This window comes from Salvelinus sp. IW2-2015, linkage group LG25, assembly GCF_002910315.2.
Source record: "Salvelinus sp. IW2-2015 linkage group LG25, ASM291031v2, whole genome shotgun sequence".
NCBI classification, from domain to species: Eukaryota; Metazoa; Chordata; class Actinopteri; order Salmoniformes; family Salmonidae; genus Salvelinus; species Salvelinus sp. IW2-2015.
The window spans coordinates 18,629,785-18,650,774 of NC_036865.1; the positions used below are offsets into that span (position 1 = coordinate 18,629,785).

Here is a 20,990-nt window from a genome sequence, read left to right on the forward strand (position 1 = left end):
CTCTGGAAGCAACGTCAGCTCAATAACTGTTTGTTGGGAGCTTCATGTAATGGGTTTCCATAGCCGCACACAAGCCTAAGATCACCATGTGCAATGCCAAGCGTTGGCTGGAGTGGTGTAAAGCTCGCCGCCATTGGGACTCTGGAGCAGTGGAAATGCGTTCTCTGGAGTGATGAATCACGAATCATCATCTGGCAGTCCGACGGACAAATCTGGGTTTGGAGAACGCTACCTGCCCCAATGCATAGTGCCAACTGTAAGGTTTGGTGGAGGAATAATGGTCTGGGGCTGTTTTTCATGGTTTGGGCTAGGCCCTTAGTTCCAGTGAAGGGAAATCGTAACCCTATCGAACACCTTTGGGATGAATTGGAACGCCAACTGCGAGCTAGGCCTAATCACCCAACATCAGTGCCCAACCTCACTAATGCTCTTGGGGCTGAATGGAAGCAAGTCCCTGCATTAATGTTCCAACATCTAGTGGAAAGTCTTCCTAGAAGGGTGGAAGCTGTTATAGCAGCAAAGGGGAGACCAACTCCATATTAATGCGCATCATTTTGGAATGAGATGTTCGACGAGCAGGTGTCCACATACTGGTCATGTAGTGTGTGTATATATATTTATATATACATTTTTACATATTTTATTTTTTTTGTTGACCCTATGACATTGTGCCTTTAGATCAAGTTCCACAAACGCCTCTCAGAGACAAATCTCCTGGAACCTCTTGACCTTGGCATAAGTGCCTCAAAGCCTATTTAATTAAACTCACTGAGGCTTGAACACAATATTACTCCGGGTTGTCTTCTTTTTCTAAACAGTTCTAAGGGTATATCATTGATAGTGACACTTGGAATCAAATGAATGGGCTTTTTTTCTCACACCCTGAATCTCTCAGATGACATTTCTGTGGTTTTAGTCTTCAAAATAAGAATTCACATAGATATTTCCTCATTTTGCTTCCTGTGTAGTTAAACAGAGTGCTTAGACCTCTGCTACAGGGAGAGAGAGACGGCGATGAAAAAGCTTGTCTCATAGATGGATCTTCCTCTTGCTGCCTGGGCAAACAGTGGCATTGTGAATGAAAAGCTGTTGGTAGATGGAGGGTTAAAGAGAGCGAGAGCAAAATTGAGACAGAAATGGACAGAGAGAGAGACACAGTGAGACATTTAGAAATAGTGAGATGAAGTATGTTGATACAGAGACAGGTGAGAGAGAGCAGAAGAAATTATAGAGATTTTCAAGGGGTCCTGAAAAATACAGAAACATTATAAATATACACCAGATCAATAGAAACAACAGGCTAAAATAAAACCGACAGAACAATGGTGCAATAAGTTGCGATATCACAAACAATATATCTAATCAGCATAATGTTATTGTTCAAGACTTCATACAGTACAATATATCTTATGTTGTTGTGTTCCTAGGGGGAGATTCCATCCTGGGTTCTGTGGCGTTGCGTATCGTCATGGGCAGCTGGTGGCTCTTCACACTCATTGTGTGTTCCTCCTACACGGCCAATCTGGCAGCCTACCTCACTGTGTCCCGAATGGACAACGCTGTACGGTATGTTATCAACAGTTTTCAACCCTGTTGCTCAGTGTATCCTTCCATATTCAAGACTCAGTGTCTGATGTCATGATTTCCTGGTGGTAAGATACTGTTATGTCTTACCTTTTCCAGCATTGACCTGAACTGCCAATTCCCTGGTGTTATTTGTCTTTGTGGCTTTGATCTCACCCATGTATGCGGATTTAGACATGCCAAAAACTCAAGTTGGCATCCCAATTCTGATCTTTTTTTCACTAATTGGTCTTTTGACCAATCAGATCAGCTCTGATAAAGATCTGATGTGAAAAGATCTGATGTGATTGGTCAAAAGTCCAAATGGCGGAAAAAAGATCAGAATTGGGCTGCCTGTCTAAACGCAGCCTATGACACACAATTGTAATTCCTGACCGACTCCTTATAACAAGTTTGCTCTCCTCAGTCCAAATGTTATTTGTCAATAAATCCAATTTAGCACACTCCTTTCCTGAAGGGCAGGCGGAGAAGTGTTTGATTGTGTTTAGTCTGTCCGGTGTCGAGCAAATAGCACATGTGGGTTACAGGGAAGAATGCTAAATAGATCCTTTATATAATGGCTTATTGTTCAAGAATCTGTACCCACAACCACAGTGCCCATTAGTACAAGACTGGAATATTAGTGGACAAAGTCTTTCTACTGCTCAGATGTAATGAGTGTGTCTCTGTATAGATGTGGAGAGTGGAAGTAACACAGTCAGAAGATGGATAAGATTACAGAAGATAGATTTATATTGTCTTGGGGCCAAATCCAGACTCGAGACGGCAGGAATGATTTCAACAATAAACGCTATCAGCCCCATCAGCCAACATTTGCTCGCTTTAATCATTCCATAAACTCAATGTAATGAATATTGGTGTGATCATTTCTTCTCGTTCTCTATTGAAAGAAGATAGACTGTAATCACCATGCCTCAGGGTCAAGAGGTGACATCAAAGGACTGGGATTCAATTTATCGCTTCAGATTGTTGTCGCTCTGCAGAACAATATGACAAACTCTTCTAATCTTCACACTAATTGACTAATTAACTCATGTATCATAGTAACCAGGGTTTGTTTGTTTGGCAGACAAACATATAATAGACAGTTGGCAAGTTATTAGCTCTGGGCTTGAGTACAATCAAATATGCACTGAGGAAAATCTGCACAGCAAAATGTCCCTTTGAATCAACCCTTAGAGAAATCACACCAATATAAACAGTATTTTGTCACTTCATGATAGCAACATGGTCAAGAATGTTTTTGCCAAAACATTTCCTTAATGCTCCTTTAAGGGATTGAGATGCAAGTATTCAGCGGAGCCCATCTCCTGATATTAGCACATCCATAAAAATGTGCACTACAATTGACAACCAATTTATAAAATCATCAGCACCTAGACAAGCTCCTTTAGACTAGAGCCAGAGATCACAGTAAGTCATTTAGCACTGTCAAGCTGATGTGATTCCTACAACACATCAGAAGGCATTAATGACATTAGAGACAAAGACATAGGAGGAGTGGGTGGGGGAGAGGGGGAGATAATGTAGCAGTGCCCCCCTGGAATGGATTTGAATCTCCACCCAACCATTACACCTAATGACGGTGTCTGCTGTATTGATGTGGGCTTCAGGGGGGGTTGAATGGAGGGGAAGCAGCGAGTGCATTAGGAAGTGGGCATAGGGCGTATCAGATATATGTGCCACACTAAAAAAAAATCTGACACACAATAGGTGTTCCATTAGCAAACTGTTTTTCTGCCATGGATGTACTGTTCATGTTACAGAACTCTACGTGGAGGGACATGGAACACAGAAGCAACAGTCCAATCCAGACTCTCCTTCATGAATACAAACTGAAAATGGAACTGAAATAAACTACAATATCAGGTCTAGTGATAGGGATTAAGACATACCTCAGCATCCTTGCCAGATAGTTGGTCTAATGTCGTAGATGTGCAAATGGGTTTGCTGGTTATTAAGTAATTGGAGGGAACACAATTAAATATGCTTAGCGTAGCTGAGACACATGCAAATGTGAGTGTTGGTCACTAGAGTTTGGAAATGCACAAACAATTCTCAATGACTCATACATTGCATACCGTAAATTCTCAGGTAACATAGTCAGTATGTTAAGTATACAGTTTACATGGATATCAGCATGAGGAATAATAACAATGATAAGCAACACAAAATACACCCACATTCTTAAGAAACGTAACATTAATTGGCAAGGCTCTTAACCCTTGGCTGGTTATGTAGGCAGTTACTTATGCTGCCTTATCAGGGTTCATCAACACAATTAACACATTATGTGGGTTATATGGCCAATACTGGCAAAGGTCATAAAATACAATGTTTTGTTTATTACCTTTATCTCAGGTGAAAAATGTAAGACAAAGCAACAGTCTGTTCCTCTGTTGATTGTACATGATGCAGCATAACTGTTGCATTTTAAACTCGCTATGAAATACTGCACAGTAGATAAACGGAAATTTGGGTATTTCTATTGATCTTACCATTTTAACGAGTGCTGCTTAAATGCATTGTCAGAATGTTACGTAGCAATGTCTTTTGTTTGGGGGTGGCATTGGCCATCCAAAGCAATTACGGCCTTACAAAGACATTACTGTGAACGGTTTAGAGATGCTAGAAAAAAAAATATTTGACTATAAAATGAGTAAATCTGTGTCACATTTACTGTACAGACACTCAAATTAGCTACTTTCGATCAATTATAATGAAGACATTACTTAAAAGAACTAAGGAATATAATCTTTCACAGTTCCCAGACGTTCCCAGACTTGTTGCACAATAAACCACAAGTAAAATGAAAATACAGTGCAGTCATATTCCATAATAACAAATGCTAACTAAATGTCACTGTGACATGTTTTAATTCTTGTTACCTGTGCATCAATCTAAGTAGCATACTTTTAAAAAATCCCCCAAATCCCCATCAAAATCCGTCAGTTTAAGCTACAGATATCAGGCCTTCTGCATCTGTGGTGGCAGGTGGTGTTTGTCAGACCATGAGACATCCTGAAAATCAGTCTTCTCACAAAAGCGTCTGTAGCCTCTGAACGGTTTGGCCTACAAAGTACAGTATTATGAAAAGGGGAGACTCTCACAAACACGATGGTGTTCTCCGTTTTGCTCTACGACCCCCACAAGTGTCACGGGACTCGTCTGAAGTCAGTAATGCTGATGTGCCAACTTCTGACTATAGGGTCTGAACCGTTTGAGCTACAAACTAATATGACCCCACTATGGAAAGGGGAGACGCTCATGGACATAATGGTATTCAATCGTTTTGTTCTATGACCCCCAAGTGTCACGGGACTCGTCCGAAGGTAACCCATAAAAACAAATGGAAGTGTGGAGGTAGTTTTGTGCCAACAAAAATAAGGGGTTAAATATGTGTGGGTGTTGTTTAGCACTCTCACAATTCATTGTGACAGTAGCTCTTATTTTCAGCAGTGTTTTTATTTCTGCCACCGCAACAGGCCAGAAAGAGAGTGAGCTGTAGTTACAATCTAACAAAGAAATCATTATGCATTACACTGAAGAAAAAAGTCAGTAAACATGGACAAAGGTGGTACAGGCAAAGGGCTACTTCCTGAAATTCTCACATGATGTGCCACCCAAACAAAACATCACACTCCGAGTGCCCTCACCTCCTCCCTGTACGGCGTCTCGTCGTTGTTGGTAATCAAGCCTACCACTGTAGTATTGTCTGCAAACTTTATGAATGAGTTGGAGGCGTGCATGGCCATGCAGTCGTGGGTGAACAGGGAGTACAGGAGAGGGCTGAGAATGCACCCTCGTGGGGCCCCAGTGTTGAGGATCAGCGGGGTGGAGATGTTGTTTCCTACTCTCACCACCTGGGGGCCACCTTAATGACGAGTTTGGAGGGTACTATGGTGTTAAATGCTGAGCTGTAGTCGATGAACAGCATTCTTACATAGGTATTCCTCTTGTCCAGATGGGTTAGGGCAGTGTGCAGTGTGATTGCGATTGCGTCGTCTGTGGACCTATTGGGGCGGTAAGCAAATTGGAGTGGGTCTAGGGTATCAGATAGGGTGGTGGTGATATGATCCTTGAATAGTCTCTCAAAGCACTTCATGATGACAGAAGTGAGTGCTACAGGGCGATAGTCGTTTAGCTCAGTTACCTTAGCTTTCTCGGGAACAGGAACAATGGTGGCCCTCTTGAAGCATGTGGACACAGCAGACTGGGATAGGGATTGATTGAATATGTCCGTAAACACACCAGCCAGCTGGTCTGTGCATGCTCTAAGGACTCGGCTGGGGATGCCATCTGGGCCGGCAGCCTTGCGAGGGTTAACACGTTTAAATGTTTTACTCACGTTGGCCAAGGTGAAGGAGAGCCCACATGTTTTGGTAGCGGGCCGTGTCAGTGACACTGTATTGTCCTCAAAGCGAGCAAAGAAGTTGTTTAGTTTGTCTGGGAGCAAGATGTCGGTGTCCGCGACGGGGCTGGTTTTCTTTTTGTAATCCATGACTGACTGTAGACCCTGCCACATACGTCTCGTGTCTGAGCCGTTGAATTGTGACTCTACTTTGTCTCTGCCTGTAAGTCGCTCTGGATAAGAGCGTCTGCTAAATGACTTAAATGTAAATGTAAATGTCTCTATACTGACGCTTAGCTTGTTTGATTGCCTTGCGGAGGGAATTGCTACACTGTTTGTATTCGGTCATGTTTCCGGTCACCTCGCCATGATTAAAAGCCGTGGTTCGCACTTTCAGTTTTGCGTGAATGCTGCCATCAATCCACGGTTTCTGGTTAGGGAAGGTTTTAATAGTCACTGTGGGTACAACATCACCGATGCACTTGCTAATAAACTCGCTCACCGAGTCAGTGTATACATCAATGTTGTTGTTTTAGGCTATCTGGAACATATCCCAGTCCACGTGATCGAAGCAGTCTTGAGGCGTGGAATCCGATTGGTTGGACCAGCGTTGAATAGACCTGAGCACGGACGTTTCCAGTTTTAGTTTATGTCTATAGGCAGGGAACAAAATAAGAAATGGAGTCGTGGTCAGATTTTCCAAAAGGAGCGTGGGGGAGGGCTTTGTATGCGTCGCAAAAGTTAGAGTAGCAATGATCCAGAATTCTGCCAGCTTGAGTCGCGCATTCGATATGCTAATAAAATTTAGGGAGCCTTGTTTTCAGATTAGCTTTGTTAAAATCCCCAGCTACAATAAATGCTGCCTCAGGATATATGGTTTACAGTTTACATAGAGTCCAGTGAAGGTCTTTCAGGGCCGTCGATGTGTCTGCTTGGGGGGGGAATATCCACGGCTGTGATTATAATCAAAGAGAATTCTCTTGGTAGATAATGCGGTTGTATTTGATTGTAAGGAATTGTAAGGAATTGTAAGGAATTCTAGGTCAGGTGAACAAAAGGACTTGAGTTCCTGTATTTTGTTATGATTACACCACAAATCTTTAATCATAAGGAATACACCCCCGCCCTTCTTCTTACCAGAGTGATGTTTGTTTCTGTCGGCGCGATGCTTGAAGAAACCAGGTCGCTGTACCGACTCTGATAACATATCCCGAGTGAGCCATGTTTCCGTGAAACAGAGAATGTTACAATCTCTGATGTCTCTCTGGAAAGCAACCCTTGCCCGAATTTAGTCTACCTTGTTGTCAAGAGACTGGACATTGATGAGTAGTTTGCTCGGGAGCAATGGAGCCTGACCAGGAGGCCGCTCCGTCTGCCCCTTCTGCGGCACCGTTGTTTTGGATCGGCTACTGGGATTAAATCCGTTGTCCTGGGTGGTGGTCCAAACAGAGGATTCGCTTCGGGAAAGTCGTATTCCTGGTCGTAATGTTAGTAAGTTGACGTTGCTCTTATATCCAATAGTGCTTCCTGGCTCTATGTAATAAGACTTAAGATTTCCTGGGGTAACAATGTAAGAAATAATACATAAAAAAACAAAATACTGCATAGTTTCCTAAGAACCCGAAGCGAGGCAACCATCTCTGTCAGAGCCATCATGAATGAATTCTTGGTCACCTTCTTGATCACCTCCCTGACCAAGGCCCTTCTACCCTGATTGCTCAGTTTGGCTGGGCAGCCAGCTCTAGGAAGAGTCTTAGTGGTTACAAACTTTTTCCATTTAAGAAATATTTTGGTACCCTTCCCCAGATTTGTGCCTCGACACAAACCTGTCACGGAACTCTACAGACAATTCCTTCAGTCTCATGGCTTGGTTTTTGCTCTGACATGCACTGTCAATGGCAGGAAGCCACCCAACAGCCTGCAGCAGATAGCCTAGTGGTTAGAGCATTGGACTAGTAGCTAAAAGGTTGCAAGATCGAATCCCCGAGCTGACAATGTAAAAATCTGTCGTTCTACCCCTGAACAAGGCAGTTAATTAATCCACTGTTCCTTGGCTGTCATTGAAAATAAGGATTTGTTCTTAACTGACTTGCCTAATTAAATAAAGGTTGAAAAATGTATATTGACAGGTGTGTGCCTTTCCAAATCATGTGCAATCAATTGAACAAGTGGACTCCAATCAAGTTGTTGAAACATCTCAAGGATGATCAATGGAAGCAGGATGCACCTGAGCTCAATTTTGAGTCTCATAGGCAGATTGTTTTTTTTGCAAGAATTTCTTAAAACCTGTTTTCGCATTGTCTTTATGGGGTATTTTGTGTAGATTGATGAGGAAAATGTTATATTTAATTAATTTTAGAATAAGACTGTAATTAAACAAAATGTGGAAAAAGTGAATGCACTGTACATATATTTGCAATAATCCTGTCCAATTGGCGTTCTTAACTTTTCCTGGCATGTATCTGAAAATACATTTATTGTACAGTGCACATACGACACTGGAGAAGATACATTATTGAGTCTTATTTTTCATTTCTTATTTTTCTTTGACAAGGCATCAACACTCGGCATTTAACATCACCTATGCTTTATTTTCCTCATCCCTTTCCAGCAAGTTAGAGGACTTGAAAAGATACATAGGCACAAGTTCAAGTGCTAAAGGCGATATTTGTCTGTGTGGTTAAATTCCAGTTTTCTACTGGTTAGCATTTAGAGGTGCTGTGTCCAAGTTACCCTGGAAATAGAATGTTTGCCTAGCTGAAGTAAGAGAACATTTGCATACCTGAAGTTACGCATTAGATCACAAATGCATGTAAGAAGCATAACTGGGGTAAGTTGGTTTAGAATGAATCCAGTGCACTGTGTATTCTTGAAAACTAAAAATGTATTGACAAATGCATCATTCTGGTCGCAAAGGGCGACCTTCAACAGCACATGACTACCTTACCCCACATGTAACCCATTTCCTTTACTCCCCTCCATAGGACGTTCCAGGACTTGTCCAAGCAGATGGACCTAGCCTACGGAACAGTGAGAGACTCAGCCGTATACGAGTACTTCAGAGCCAAAGGCACCAACGCTCTGGAGCAGGACAGCACCTTCGCTGAGCTCTGGAGAACCATCAACAAGAACAACGGACACGAACACTCAGTCTCCAGCCCCTCTGAAGGCATCCGCAAGGTGAGCTCAGGAACAGCCATGTCTGAATTCATCGATTTCAGCAAAGTGGAGCCACCTAACAATGTTTTTCCAGATGAGTGAAAATGATTGGTAGATGTTTTATTCTAAATCACTCCAGCTATACAAGGTAAAGTACTCTCAGACACACACAAAAACGGAACTATGCAGGGCATACTATGATGTCCGTAGAGAGACAATTGAATGGTGTGGCTTTTTTAATTGTTCCTGATTAAAAGTTAATGGTTCAGCTGAAATTAATATCTCAAAGCCTATCACACACACACAGCAGTACACAGACAAATTAACCTGAGAAATGTTTTAGTAATTAAACAAATGAGTTATAACAGAGTCTAGTCACACACGCTTGTCATTAAACATCATGATGTTTTGAGCTGCTAATTGTAATTCGTTCAGCCAATACCCGTAGTGTTCTGCAGATACTTGGTGTAATGGTCAATTAAACCAGATACTTAGTGAGGGATATTGCTTCGTGTTTTTGTGCTTAAAATTAAATTATTGATATTTGTGTTGACAAGAGTAGAGTAATTTAACCAAATGTATAAGAGTCATTTGAACTGAGATGAAGTTCAGTGTGAATGGTAATTCAGAATAATCACAGTAATAAACAGACACACACACACGCCCAGCAGTACACAGACAGAGTAGCCTGAGATATCTTCCATGAATTAAACAAGCTGCAAACGTGTAGTGTATTCAAGGTTTAAAAATACTTCTTAAGTTTGTAATCTCCACTTTAAAATGTCAGACTTCATTTGCCCAACCGAAAAATGTATCAACCCCTACAAAAAATGTATCAACTCCTACAAAAAATGTCCATTAATTATAATCCACATAATAGTTCACATCACAGGAGGTTGGTGGCACCTTAATTGGGGAGAACGGGCTCGTGGTAATGACTGGAGCGGAATCAGTGGAATTGTATCAAATACAGTGGGGCAAAAAAGTATTTAGTCAGCCACCAATTGTGCAAGTTCTCCCACTTAAAAAGATGAGAGAGGCCTGTAATTTTCATCATAGGTACACTTCAACTATGACAGACAAAATGAGAAGAAAAAAAATCCAGAAAATCACATTGTAGGATTTTTTATGAATTTATTAGCAAATTATGGTGGAAAATAAGTATTTGGTCAATAACAAAAGTTTATCTCAATACTTTGTTATATACCCTTTGTTGGCAATGACAGAGGTCAAACGTTTTCTGTAAGTCTTCACAAGGTTTTCACACACTGTTGCTGGTATTTTGGCCCATTCCTCCATGCAGATCTCCTCTAGAGCAGTGATGTTTTGGGGCTGTTGCTGGGCAACACGGACTTTCAACTCCCTCCAAAGATTTTCTATGGGGTTGAGATCTGGAGACTGCTCCGCTCTGGGCATTATTATGAGCTGTTCTCCCCTCAGCAGCCTCCACTGGTTCACATTTCCTGTTACTGCAGGATTATTTTCCTGCTGTAGCAAACTGGCTCAAATTAAGATCCGACTTAAACCAAAAAGTATCTTAGTGATTTGAACTGAGATACTGTTCAGTGCGAATCGTAAATGAGAAGATTTAAATTGAGAATCCGATGGGAAATTACTTTTTTCTGACTTTCTTTTGGAGTTTAGTTTTGGAGTTTTCCTTCAGGACCTTGTGCAGTTCAACAAATATGTGTACAGACAGGCAGCTTAGGGTTCTATTTGTGAAATAATGACATTACCTTGAAATACCTGGGACTATTGGGAAAGCGCCAGGATAAACAGAGCAAAACAAATTCACACAAGAATTTTAAAGATTCTGTTGCTGTTCTTGTTAGTCTGGATAAATGTCATGGTCAAGCGATCTGGCCAGACTATCGCTTTGTACCCTGACAATGCAGATGTGCCATGATCACTCCTACTGAAAACTACTTTGTTCACATTAGCTAATGCCACAGTGAACAGCACTGACTGGTTTTGACTGACTGTCATGGACTTGAAAATAGACTGTGGTTAAGTTTGTGCTTAAGGCTGGTGATGCATGTGTGTTTCTGTGTGCATTTCTGTTTTCCCCATTTAGTCCGATCTCCCCTCAATGTATCCCCTGTGTATATCCTTCCCCAGGCGAAGAGAGACTCCTTTGCCTTCCTGTGGGACATGGCTGTGGTAGAGTATGCTGCTCTGACAGATGATGACTGCACCCTGACGGTGACCGGCAACAGTATGAGCAGTAAGGGCTATGGCCTGGCCCTGCAGCACGGCAGCCCCTACAGAGACCTCTTCTCCCAGAAGTGAGTGCCCCCTTCCAGCCAACCCACCCTAACAGCCACCTACAGTATTTCTGTTGCTGTACTGTAGATTGGTGCATTTGATGTCCTTGTGACATTCTATGTGTAGTTTTCCATAAACATTCAATTTAACAGTTGGATTACATACGCTATAACAAAGCTAAGCCATGTCACAAATTCCAATGGTAGTTTGTTTTCATTCATATAAAGGCAGAGACTGCAGTTCTGAAGGAAACCACCCCATTCCGCCCCTGTCTCGCCCCCCTGGAAGCCTCTTCCCAGAGCAAAAAATGTCTTCACATTTCTCACTGTCAATTATTGTGAATGACAATTCTTCAAGTTTTTCCGGTGAAAAGTCCACGCAGCATCTTCATGCCAACCATTGATTTTAATCAGTTTCATGGGAATATGCATTTAGATCTTGAGTTATGTACAGTCAATCAATCAAATGTATTTATAAAGAAATTTTTACATCAGCCAATGTCTCAAAGTACTGTACAGAAACCCAGCCTAAAACCCCAAACAGCAAGCAATGCGGGTGTAGAAGCACGGTGGCTAGGAAAAACTCCCTAGAAAGGCCAGAACCTAGGAAGAAACCTAGAGAGGAACCAGGCTCTAAGGGAACCAACCTGGCCAGTCCTCTTCTGGCTGTGCCGGGTGGAGATTATAACAGAACATGGCCAAGATGTTCAAATGTTCATAGATGACCTGCAGCGTCAGATAATAATAATCACAGTGGTTGTAGAGGGTGAAACAGGTCAGCACCTCAGGAGTACAGTGTTGTTTCAAAGTACAGTGTTGTTTTAGTTATGTACAGTGAGCAAATTTGAGAGCAGATGATGTTAACAAACTATAGAATAACTGTGTTTTGTTTTAATCGAAGTACATATTTTGCCTAGTGGCGCACTGTTGAGTTTTTTGCGACCATTCGCACAATCATCCTAAAATCTCATGAGAAATTAAGTGGTGTTTTTTTGTCTTACTGTAATGTTATATTATGCTATTATATTCTGTTCTGTTATGTAGAATACAGACATTGATTCAGCATTGATCTAACTTTATTTAATGAGTACCATTCTCCATTCATCGCTGAAATTCGCCAGAGTGGCTTGTTCTCTCGGAAGCCGAACAAGTAGACCGTGAGTAAAGTTGAGAATTCCCAACATGCAGTGCAGAAGTTTAGGATGTTTTGCAATCAAAAAGGGTTCCGAACCGCAGCCACTCCTTTAAATGAAATGAGTTGACCAGTTTGGCATGTCCCACATCATGTTAGTCCAACTTCTAGGAAGATTTTAATCCACATTTCCACTATCATTTATTTAACTAGGCAAGTCAGTTAAGAACAAATTCTTATTTACAATGACAACCTACCCTAGCCAAACCTGGATGACACTGGGCCAATTGTGCACTGCCCTATGGGACTCCTAATCACAGCTGGATGTGATGCAGCCTGGATTTGAACCAGGGACTACAGTGACACCTCTTGTGCTGAGATGCAGTGCCTTAGACCGCTACGCCACTCAGGAGCCATCATTGTAAAACCCTAGTTATTTTGGGGAATTGCCAAATTAATTTCTAAAATGATTATTTATTTAATGTGATTAATAATAAATGTACATTTGTTCCTCAGGTTTAAGGTCAACCCTGTTACGTGAACTTAAAGGGATAGTGCAAGATTTTGGCAATTAAGCCCTTTTCCCACTTTTTCCACCCAGCCAGATGAGCTCATAGATAAATAGGGTATTTTTCTGCTTGCAGTTTGAAGTAAGTTGAAGGTAGTTTCGCGAGCCATTGCTGACTAGCATTAGCACAATGACTGAAAGTCTACCAGGACAGCTAGAATGCTTCTTTAAAAATAAACATTGAACATCTTATAGTCAAGTCATAGTGTAAAAGCCGGGGGCTGGTTCTACTCTTTTTTTGTGCAAATTTCTGGTGTTTTGTGGTGAGAAACTGAGTGGATTGAGCATAACACACCAACCCTGTTACCCATAGGTAGATAGGCTAGAAATGTTTTAGCAAGGTCAATGTTTGTGTTAAGCTTGCATTCAATTGCCCCTCCCTGTTGCACACAACAAGCGCCCGTCCCCTCTGTCACAAGGGGAGTTATTGCTGATTTAAGGTGAAATTGCCAACCCTGTTACGGTCAACCATGTCACTTAATAGTTGTCTTTTATAGTATTTTTTTATACCTCTGGAGATGGGAAAACATGTTTGTTATGAAGTTGAACATGTACTCTTTATGATAGAATGTTCAAATTAGGTGAAATAAATAGATATTTCTGATAAAATTACACTACCAATACACTACCTAAAAGGCACTCAATTCGTGGAATGACACAGGTACCAAATGGTGAAAACTTAAATGGGGATTACTCATAAGTGTGAATATACAGTTCAGTAGCTTATGTGGTGTGTGTGGTTGTGAAGTGGGATAAATAAAGATCCTGTGAGAAGCCATCACCTTGGGTGGGAGAGATGAACTGTCTTTCTTAACGTTTCAGCCACTTTGCCATCATTCTCTTATATCCATTCTCATCCATACTGTAAGCTTACTAATGGACTCTCTGTAGTCTTTCATCATCAGGCTGGCAGTGCTTGTTTCAAAAACTCGTTTAAAAAACAATTCATTTTAAAGAGTCACCATTTTCCAGGCCACGGTCTTAGTTTAAAGGACTGTTGTTAATCTTCTCTTATGTTTTTACACTGGGTACAGTATAGGGGTAGGTTAAGGGCTGTTACGGTGACCGTATTACCGCCACACCGGCAGTCATGACCGCAGTCAAATTCCATGTGAACGTTTAGTCATGGTAACTAGGCTTCTCCAAGCTCTGATGCTGCTGATGGTCATAGTAGCCTACCAAACTTGCTAACTGCCTGGTACTCAGCACTCTATTATCAACATTTTAAGATAAACAGTCTGATCTGTTGCATCAGTCTCATTGCTTTTAAAATGTTTTTTGATGCGAGTGGTTGTATTAATTTGGGCCTACTCATCTTGTTGGCTGACAAAAAGTAAATGTGGACAGTTCTTCTAAAATCTTCAATATGCGCTTTGGAATTCAATAAGATGGATGCAGCAGTTGCATCCCCGATGTGTCTGTCTTCACTTGTATTGTACTTAAGATCTCAGATGCCTGTGAGAAGGACCCGATCACATGACGGGCATTGGCTAATAGGAACTGAGATATCTGAGAGAACCATGTGAGTGAGAGGTGCTTCGGAGCACAGCGATTGGCAGCCGGGAGAAGGGAATTATAATGATTATATTCAGCCCTAGGGCACAATGGCCACTTTGGCCGCAAAAGGCATGGATTTTTTTAGGGGGCATTACAGCCACTCAAGGGGGGTGCCGCCAGAAAATTCAAGGCCAGGAAAGAATATCATCAAGTGCTTGTCAAATTGGGAATGAGAGACTGATGAGGTGTGTGCAGCCTACGCAAGAAACAAAGCAGAGCTCATTTCTTTCATGTAATTTTTTTCAAATCATCATTAGAGTCACGTCATGCAGCCTTAGAATGTTTTAAAAATCAAAACATAGAGCCCAACGTTTGTAGAACAACTAAATAACTCTGAATTAAGCATAAAGGAGGACCTGTTTGTTTGTTAACCGCTCAACACAGAATAGCCACCGCATATGCGCACTTCCTCAGAAATCATTTGGAGAAAATATCCTTTCTATTTTATTCAGCTATGCTCAATTGTATTCTTCATGCTATAAAATAATATAAAATAATGCCACGGAATTCTAAGCAAATCTTGTCTGCTAAATGAACTAGTGTAGCCCACAGCCATATGGCATAGCCAGATTAGGCCTAAAATAAGGACAACTCGGGATTTGCTATTCTGTTATTCTGAAATAGACTACATTTTCTTCATATCATGTTTCTTTTGAACTGTCAAAAATAAATAATAGATTTATTGTGAATGGTGTAGGCTTTTTAAAATGTAGATGTTCCAACGGTCTGCATCAGTGGCTAAATGTATTTAAGTTAATTAACGGTCAATTACCACGAGGCCGGCAGTTATTTGCTTGACAATCGCCTGCTGACCAAATTTCATGACCGCCACAGCCCTAGGTAGGTTACACAGTAACTTCTCTACATTGCATTATTTTACATTAATTAAACATCCCCACTGGGCACACACTAGTTGAATTAACGTTGTTTCCACATCATTTCAATGAAATGACTTTGAACCAACGTGGAATAGACATTGAATTGAGGTCTGTGCCCAGTGGGTCTCCTCTACCAGTAATCTGTCATTTTCACAACTGAGTCCAATGTAATTCTCTCTATTTAATTTAATCCTATCACAAGTGTTTGAATAGGGAATTCGCTCTAGCGCGCTACTCACCCAAGTGCTTTCAGTGCAGACAAAGAACAATAAAACTCTTCTATCTGTGTTTGTCAGGATCCTGGAACTGCAGGAGAAAGGGGACCTGGACATACTGAAGCAGAAATGGTGGCCCAGGAAGGGCCGCTGTGACCTGGACAGCCACTCAGAGGCCCAGCCAGAGGGCAGGGCTCTGAGGCTCCACAGCTTCGCTGGGGTGTTCTGCATCCTGGCAGCAGGGCTGCTGCTGGCCTGCCTGGTGGCCGCACTGGAGACCTGGTGGAGCAGCAACCGTTGCCGGCGAGAGCAGCCCAAAGAGGTGACCGAGAAAGCAGCCCCGACCCAGGGCCCAGACCCACTGCGGCCCCTCCCCAGGCCCAGGCCGAGACCCAGACCCCCAGGTCCCCCGGTCCTGCCCAGAGATGCCACTGCCACACTCTACTTTATGGATCCAGGCACAGACACCAGCCCCGATTTAGTAGAGCTCCAGTACACACAGTTATAGGTGTGCCCTAACAATAGTCCAAATTGATGTGATCGTTTCATCTTGTCTTTGGGTGGGAGAGAAGTCAGTTTGGGTGGGAGAGAAGTCAGTTTGGTGGGAGAGAGTCAGTTTTGGGTGGGAGAGAAGTCATTTTGGGTGGGAGAGAAGTCAGTTTGGTGGGGAGAGAAGTCAGTTTGGGTGGGAGAGAAGTCAGTTTGGGTGGGAGAGAAGTCAGTTTGGGTGGGAGAGAAGTCAGTTGGGGTGGAGAGATGTCAGTTTGGGTGGGAGAGAAGTCAGTTTGGGTGGGAGAGAAGTCAGTTTGGGTGGGAGAGAAGGTCAGTTTGGGTGGAGAGATGTCAGTTTGGGTGGGAGAGAAGTCAGTTTGGGTGGGAGAGAGAAGTCAGTTTGGGTGGGAGAGAAGTCAGTTTGGGTGGGAGAGAAGTCAGTTTGGGTGGGAGAGAAGTCAGTTTAGGTGGCTTGTTTGAAGCGCTTCCTCTCTCCATTTTTTTATATTTCAAAAGAGCCTTGGAGGGATTATTCAAAAACATAAACATGCAATTAATTGCTTGTTTTTGCTTGTTTCTGCTGAAAAGTGAGAATTCATTAACATCATCATTTGCATGGATGGCAATAATGATAACAGCAAAAAAAATGAATAATGACAACAATTATGTTGGTCAACTGATTCAACAACGTTGTACTTCTGGGTAGATATGTGCTGCCTCAGTCGTGCAAACGCTCCCTTTAGCTCATCCATTCAAGTCTTACTGCTTTCAAATACCTTTATCAAAGCACCTGCAAGAGACTGAACAGCCTCTGTGGATATGGTGTCCAGAGATCAAAGGCTTGACATGGATCCCTAAACTAAAGTGTGAGCAAACAAAATGCTAGCTTTGACCTGTCTGTTTGATTGGACAATACAATAATGCAAAAAGAGAACATTAAAAAAAGCACTTCATGTAAGAATATTGTCATGATTGCTACATATTATTAATGGAGCATTAGATTAAAGAGTGATGACCTAAACGGTCCCACTTTATTTGAAGTGCATCATATGAAGGCTTCACAAAGCATTCATATAGGCTTTATAAGCACTACTACATAAATGGGTCACAAATAATTTCATGCTCTATACAGGATTTATAAACGTGAACAAATAAATGGATGGTTATGTCACACAGTTATGCCACATTATGAATCTTTATAGAGCATTGTAATGTAGCATGGCCTTTTTAATAAGAAGGTCACATTCAAGATCCCTGAGCGAGAGTTTAAAAATGAGGCTCTAGGTTTGATATGTATCACTGCAGTTGTTCAGTAAAGCAATATACTTACCTTGGCATCAAAGTGTGAGTGTTCAGTCATTACAAGCATGATATACTGTATGTAGTGCTTTATGAAGCCTTCATAAGATGCACTTCAAATAAAACGGGACTTTTAAACATTACCCATTTAATGTCCGATAGTGTAATACTCCATTATAAATTGGCCATTAGATGTCATAACCTATCATGACCTTCAATGGCAGGTGTCCTTTCAGTCTTATGACAGCGACAGCATATGCAGGCAATATGACAACAATTTGCAATACATTGTGCCCCGGTCCATAATAATCCCTGGTAATTCTACTGAGTGACGTCTTATTGCAATTATATGTCAATGTCCGGATACACAGCCTTGCTGGTTATTTACGTACTGTATGATTGTCTGTGATCCTGTGCAGGTCACTAAGGACTACAGTCTCGAAAGGGTTTCTGGTCCATTGACATATAATGATATTACAAGTGCTTCACCGGAAGGCAGGCGTGACATGTGGACAGACAGAGAGAAAGACTGGGAGGAGGCAGAGACTTTTGACACAGGTCAGGAGAGACCTGAGATATACGGGGCACTGTATGGGGTTGGGGAAGTGGGAGGTCAGATAGGGTTGGGTGGGGCATGGGCGCTGGATAGGAGTAGATATGTATCGCTTCACCAGTCATCTCACTCCATGGTCTCTCCTGTTGTTTGGTGTTTCGTCTTTGTGGTATGATTTAAACATCATGAGAAATGTTGGAACAATGAGAGGAAGGAGAAGCAGCCAAGAGGCCATATGTTTGGCTATGTTTTTCTGTGCAGTAGATTTTTCTGCAGAATCTATTACCCTTAATTTCTTTTGGCACTTGTGGCTGCTTCTCACCCCCAAATTGCAACTTTCGGAGTATTGAATGACAAAAAATACAGTCAGCCTTTCAACAAAGGATTTATTGAAATGATTGAAAGTCCTTGTCTCCTACATTTTGTCAATCTTGTCCCATAAAGTGTGATGCATTGACATTGTACAGTATGCCCATCTGAACCAGTCATTTTATAAGGATGCTTTTCATGCAGTAGTGTGCTGCATAGATACATGCATTTCAAGAAAGGCTTTCTACTGGAGGAGACAAGTTTACAAATTACACATTAAATCATTTGGTTTTATGTTGTACCATTACGCCTTGATTTTGCAGCTTAGCTTGTGGTTGTAGCATAGTGTTGACGTGGGTTTGACGTTAGTGTTCCTTGAATAATATGGATTTGAAGTAATTCAACATTCAAGTTCCATATTATTCAAATTGGAAATGTAGTGTCAACAATGTGGATAATTAATCATGTTGTTAAATCAAAAAAATTCTAATCACAGCTTCTTTCTTTCTCAACCCCCTCTCACTTTTCACCTTTCTTGCACTTTTCATCCCTTACAAACCTATATGTTCTCTGTTATCTCTCTCCTCTTTCCCTCTCCCTCTCCTTCTCTCTCTCTCTCTCTTCTCTCTCTCTCTCTCTCTCTCTTCTTTCTCTCTCTCTCTCTCTTTTCTCTCTCTCTCCTTCTCTTCTCTCTCTCTCTCTCTCCTCTCTCTCTCTCTCTCTCTTCTCTCTCTTCTCCTCCTCTCTCCTCTCTCTCTCTCTCTCTCTTCTCTCTCTCTCTCTCTCTCTCTTCTCTCTCTCTTCTCTCTTCTCTCTCTCCCTCCCTCTGTCCCTCTCTCTAGGGAACAAGAGGTGAATCTAGAGCAGGTCCACCAGCGTTTGAACAGCCTCCTGGACGAGGACATGGCGCACAAGCAGCTGCCGGGCCAATCTATCGAGATCTCTGCCCTGGACATCGGCAGCATGCAGCCCAGCAAGTCCCTGGAAGGCCTGCCTTCACGGGACCACTACCCAGGCCACCACAGGGGGTCGCTCTCTGTGACCACCTTCCTCCAGGAGGGACATGGGGCAGGAAGGACACTCGGCAGGGGCACTGGCAGAACCCTCCCCCTACCCCTCAGCAGCGCCACCATGCCCTCTATCCGCTGCAAACACAGGGCCCCCAACGGGGGGCTCTTCCGACAGAGCCCCGTCAAGACGCCAATGTCATACCAGTCAGTGCCCGGAGGACCCATTCCAGAAGCCATTGATGGAAACCACGGGACTTCCATCTGAGCACTCAGCCTCAGCCCAATCACAGACACTTAAACCCCATTTATATCTGGTTCTAACATGCATTCTTTGTTCTGATGATGTCCACATTCTGATTGTGCCTACATTTTTAGACAGGTGTAGACGATTAAAAGACACATTGTGATATGATTGGGATCTGGATATCTTACAAATGTAAACAGATCTGGACAGTGTCTTAGAATAAAAAATATATATATTTTGAAAGAATATCTGTCATATAATTTGCTTACATGGAGGGACCAGGAGGTCTGGTCACAATGAAGACACAGTGGATGGATAAGAGACACATTTTAACACCATGTGTAGATGCATGTCTGAAAATGTGGGTCCAATCAGAATGTGGACAAGATCAGGACACAGGACGCATGTTAGAACCAGGTATTAATGGGGCTTCAGGCTCGGCTGTGGTGAGCTATACAGAGTGAATGGTGAGAGGGAGTGTAAATATGGATGGCAAGAAAATGTGTTTTTTTACCGCTGAAGAAATATGTAGGAAAACAACTTGTGGAAAATGACTTTCATGTACATATTTGTAATTATGGACATCAAGAGGTGAGGTAAAAAGAATAAAAAAAGTGTATTTTGAATATTCTCAATTTTTTAAAGTTGAGTTTAAAAAACAGATACAAAAGTATTAAAACATGACTGTTTGAATGGATTTGTAAATTTTGTTCTAAATTAATAAAGGTGATAATTCCTTGTGGTTGTTTTCTAAGTGCCAAGTTCAAAGATGTTTTCTTTCAAATGAACATTATATGAATGTATCCAATTTATGAAAAGACACTAACTTCACACTTCAAAGACAGTGGAAAGAGTTGATTTGTTTAGTATGAAAACAATAAAAAATCATGATAAAGTTCAAACTGTGTAGGCTACTTTGAGCCGTGTTAAGCCATGCCTTACATGTTGTTTTTTGTAAAATCATAATATATGAATTTATTTATATATGTATGAGTGAGTGGCCATGTCTGAATACCCATACTTGCATTCTATATAGGAAACATTTTAGGTAGGCCTATGTGCAAATATTACATTTTATAGTATATTACAGGCATAGTAAATACATTTTTCCTCAATAAAGTAGCTATCGCCACCTGCCTGTCAGAAGGGGGGGGGGAGAAAAGTAGTTGAGTGTAGAAATGTTATCTGCATAGAAATTATAGGAAAGACCATGTGAGGATATGACAGAGACGAGTGACTTGGTGTATAGAGAGAAGAGTGGAGGACCTATAACCGAGCCCTGGGGGACACCAGTAGTGGGAATATGTGGTGCGGACACAGATCCTTTCCAGTTCACCTGGTAGGAGTGGACTGCCAGGTAGGATGCAATTCAAGA

General features: G+C 41.9%; 1 protein-coding gene across 2 annotated transcripts in view; it reads left to right on the forward strand.

The window, feature by feature from the left end:
• LOC111952067 (glutamate receptor ionotropic, delta-1) overlaps positions 1-20,495 on the forward strand; it is a 392,217-nt gene extending 371,722 nt beyond the window's left edge. The window contains exons 12-17 of one of the 2 annotated variants that reach the window (XM_070434970.1): positions 1,428-1,566; positions 8,920-9,115; positions 11,213-11,379; positions 15,790-16,030; positions 17,919-18,063; positions 19,211-20,495. In XM_070434970.1, the coding sequence (XP_070291071.1) occupies positions 1,428-1,566; positions 8,920-9,115; positions 11,213-11,379; positions 15,790-16,030; positions 17,919-18,063; positions 19,211-19,611 (1,289 nt within the window). In that variant the 3' untranslated portion in view covers positions 19,612-20,495. The remainder of the gene's footprint in view (positions 1-1,427; positions 1,567-8,919; positions 9,116-11,212; positions 11,380-15,789; positions 16,031-17,918; positions 18,064-19,210) is intronic. The other variant, XM_023970525.2, reaches the window with a different exon arrangement.
• The last annotated feature ends 495 nt before the right edge of the window (positions 20,496-20,990 follow it).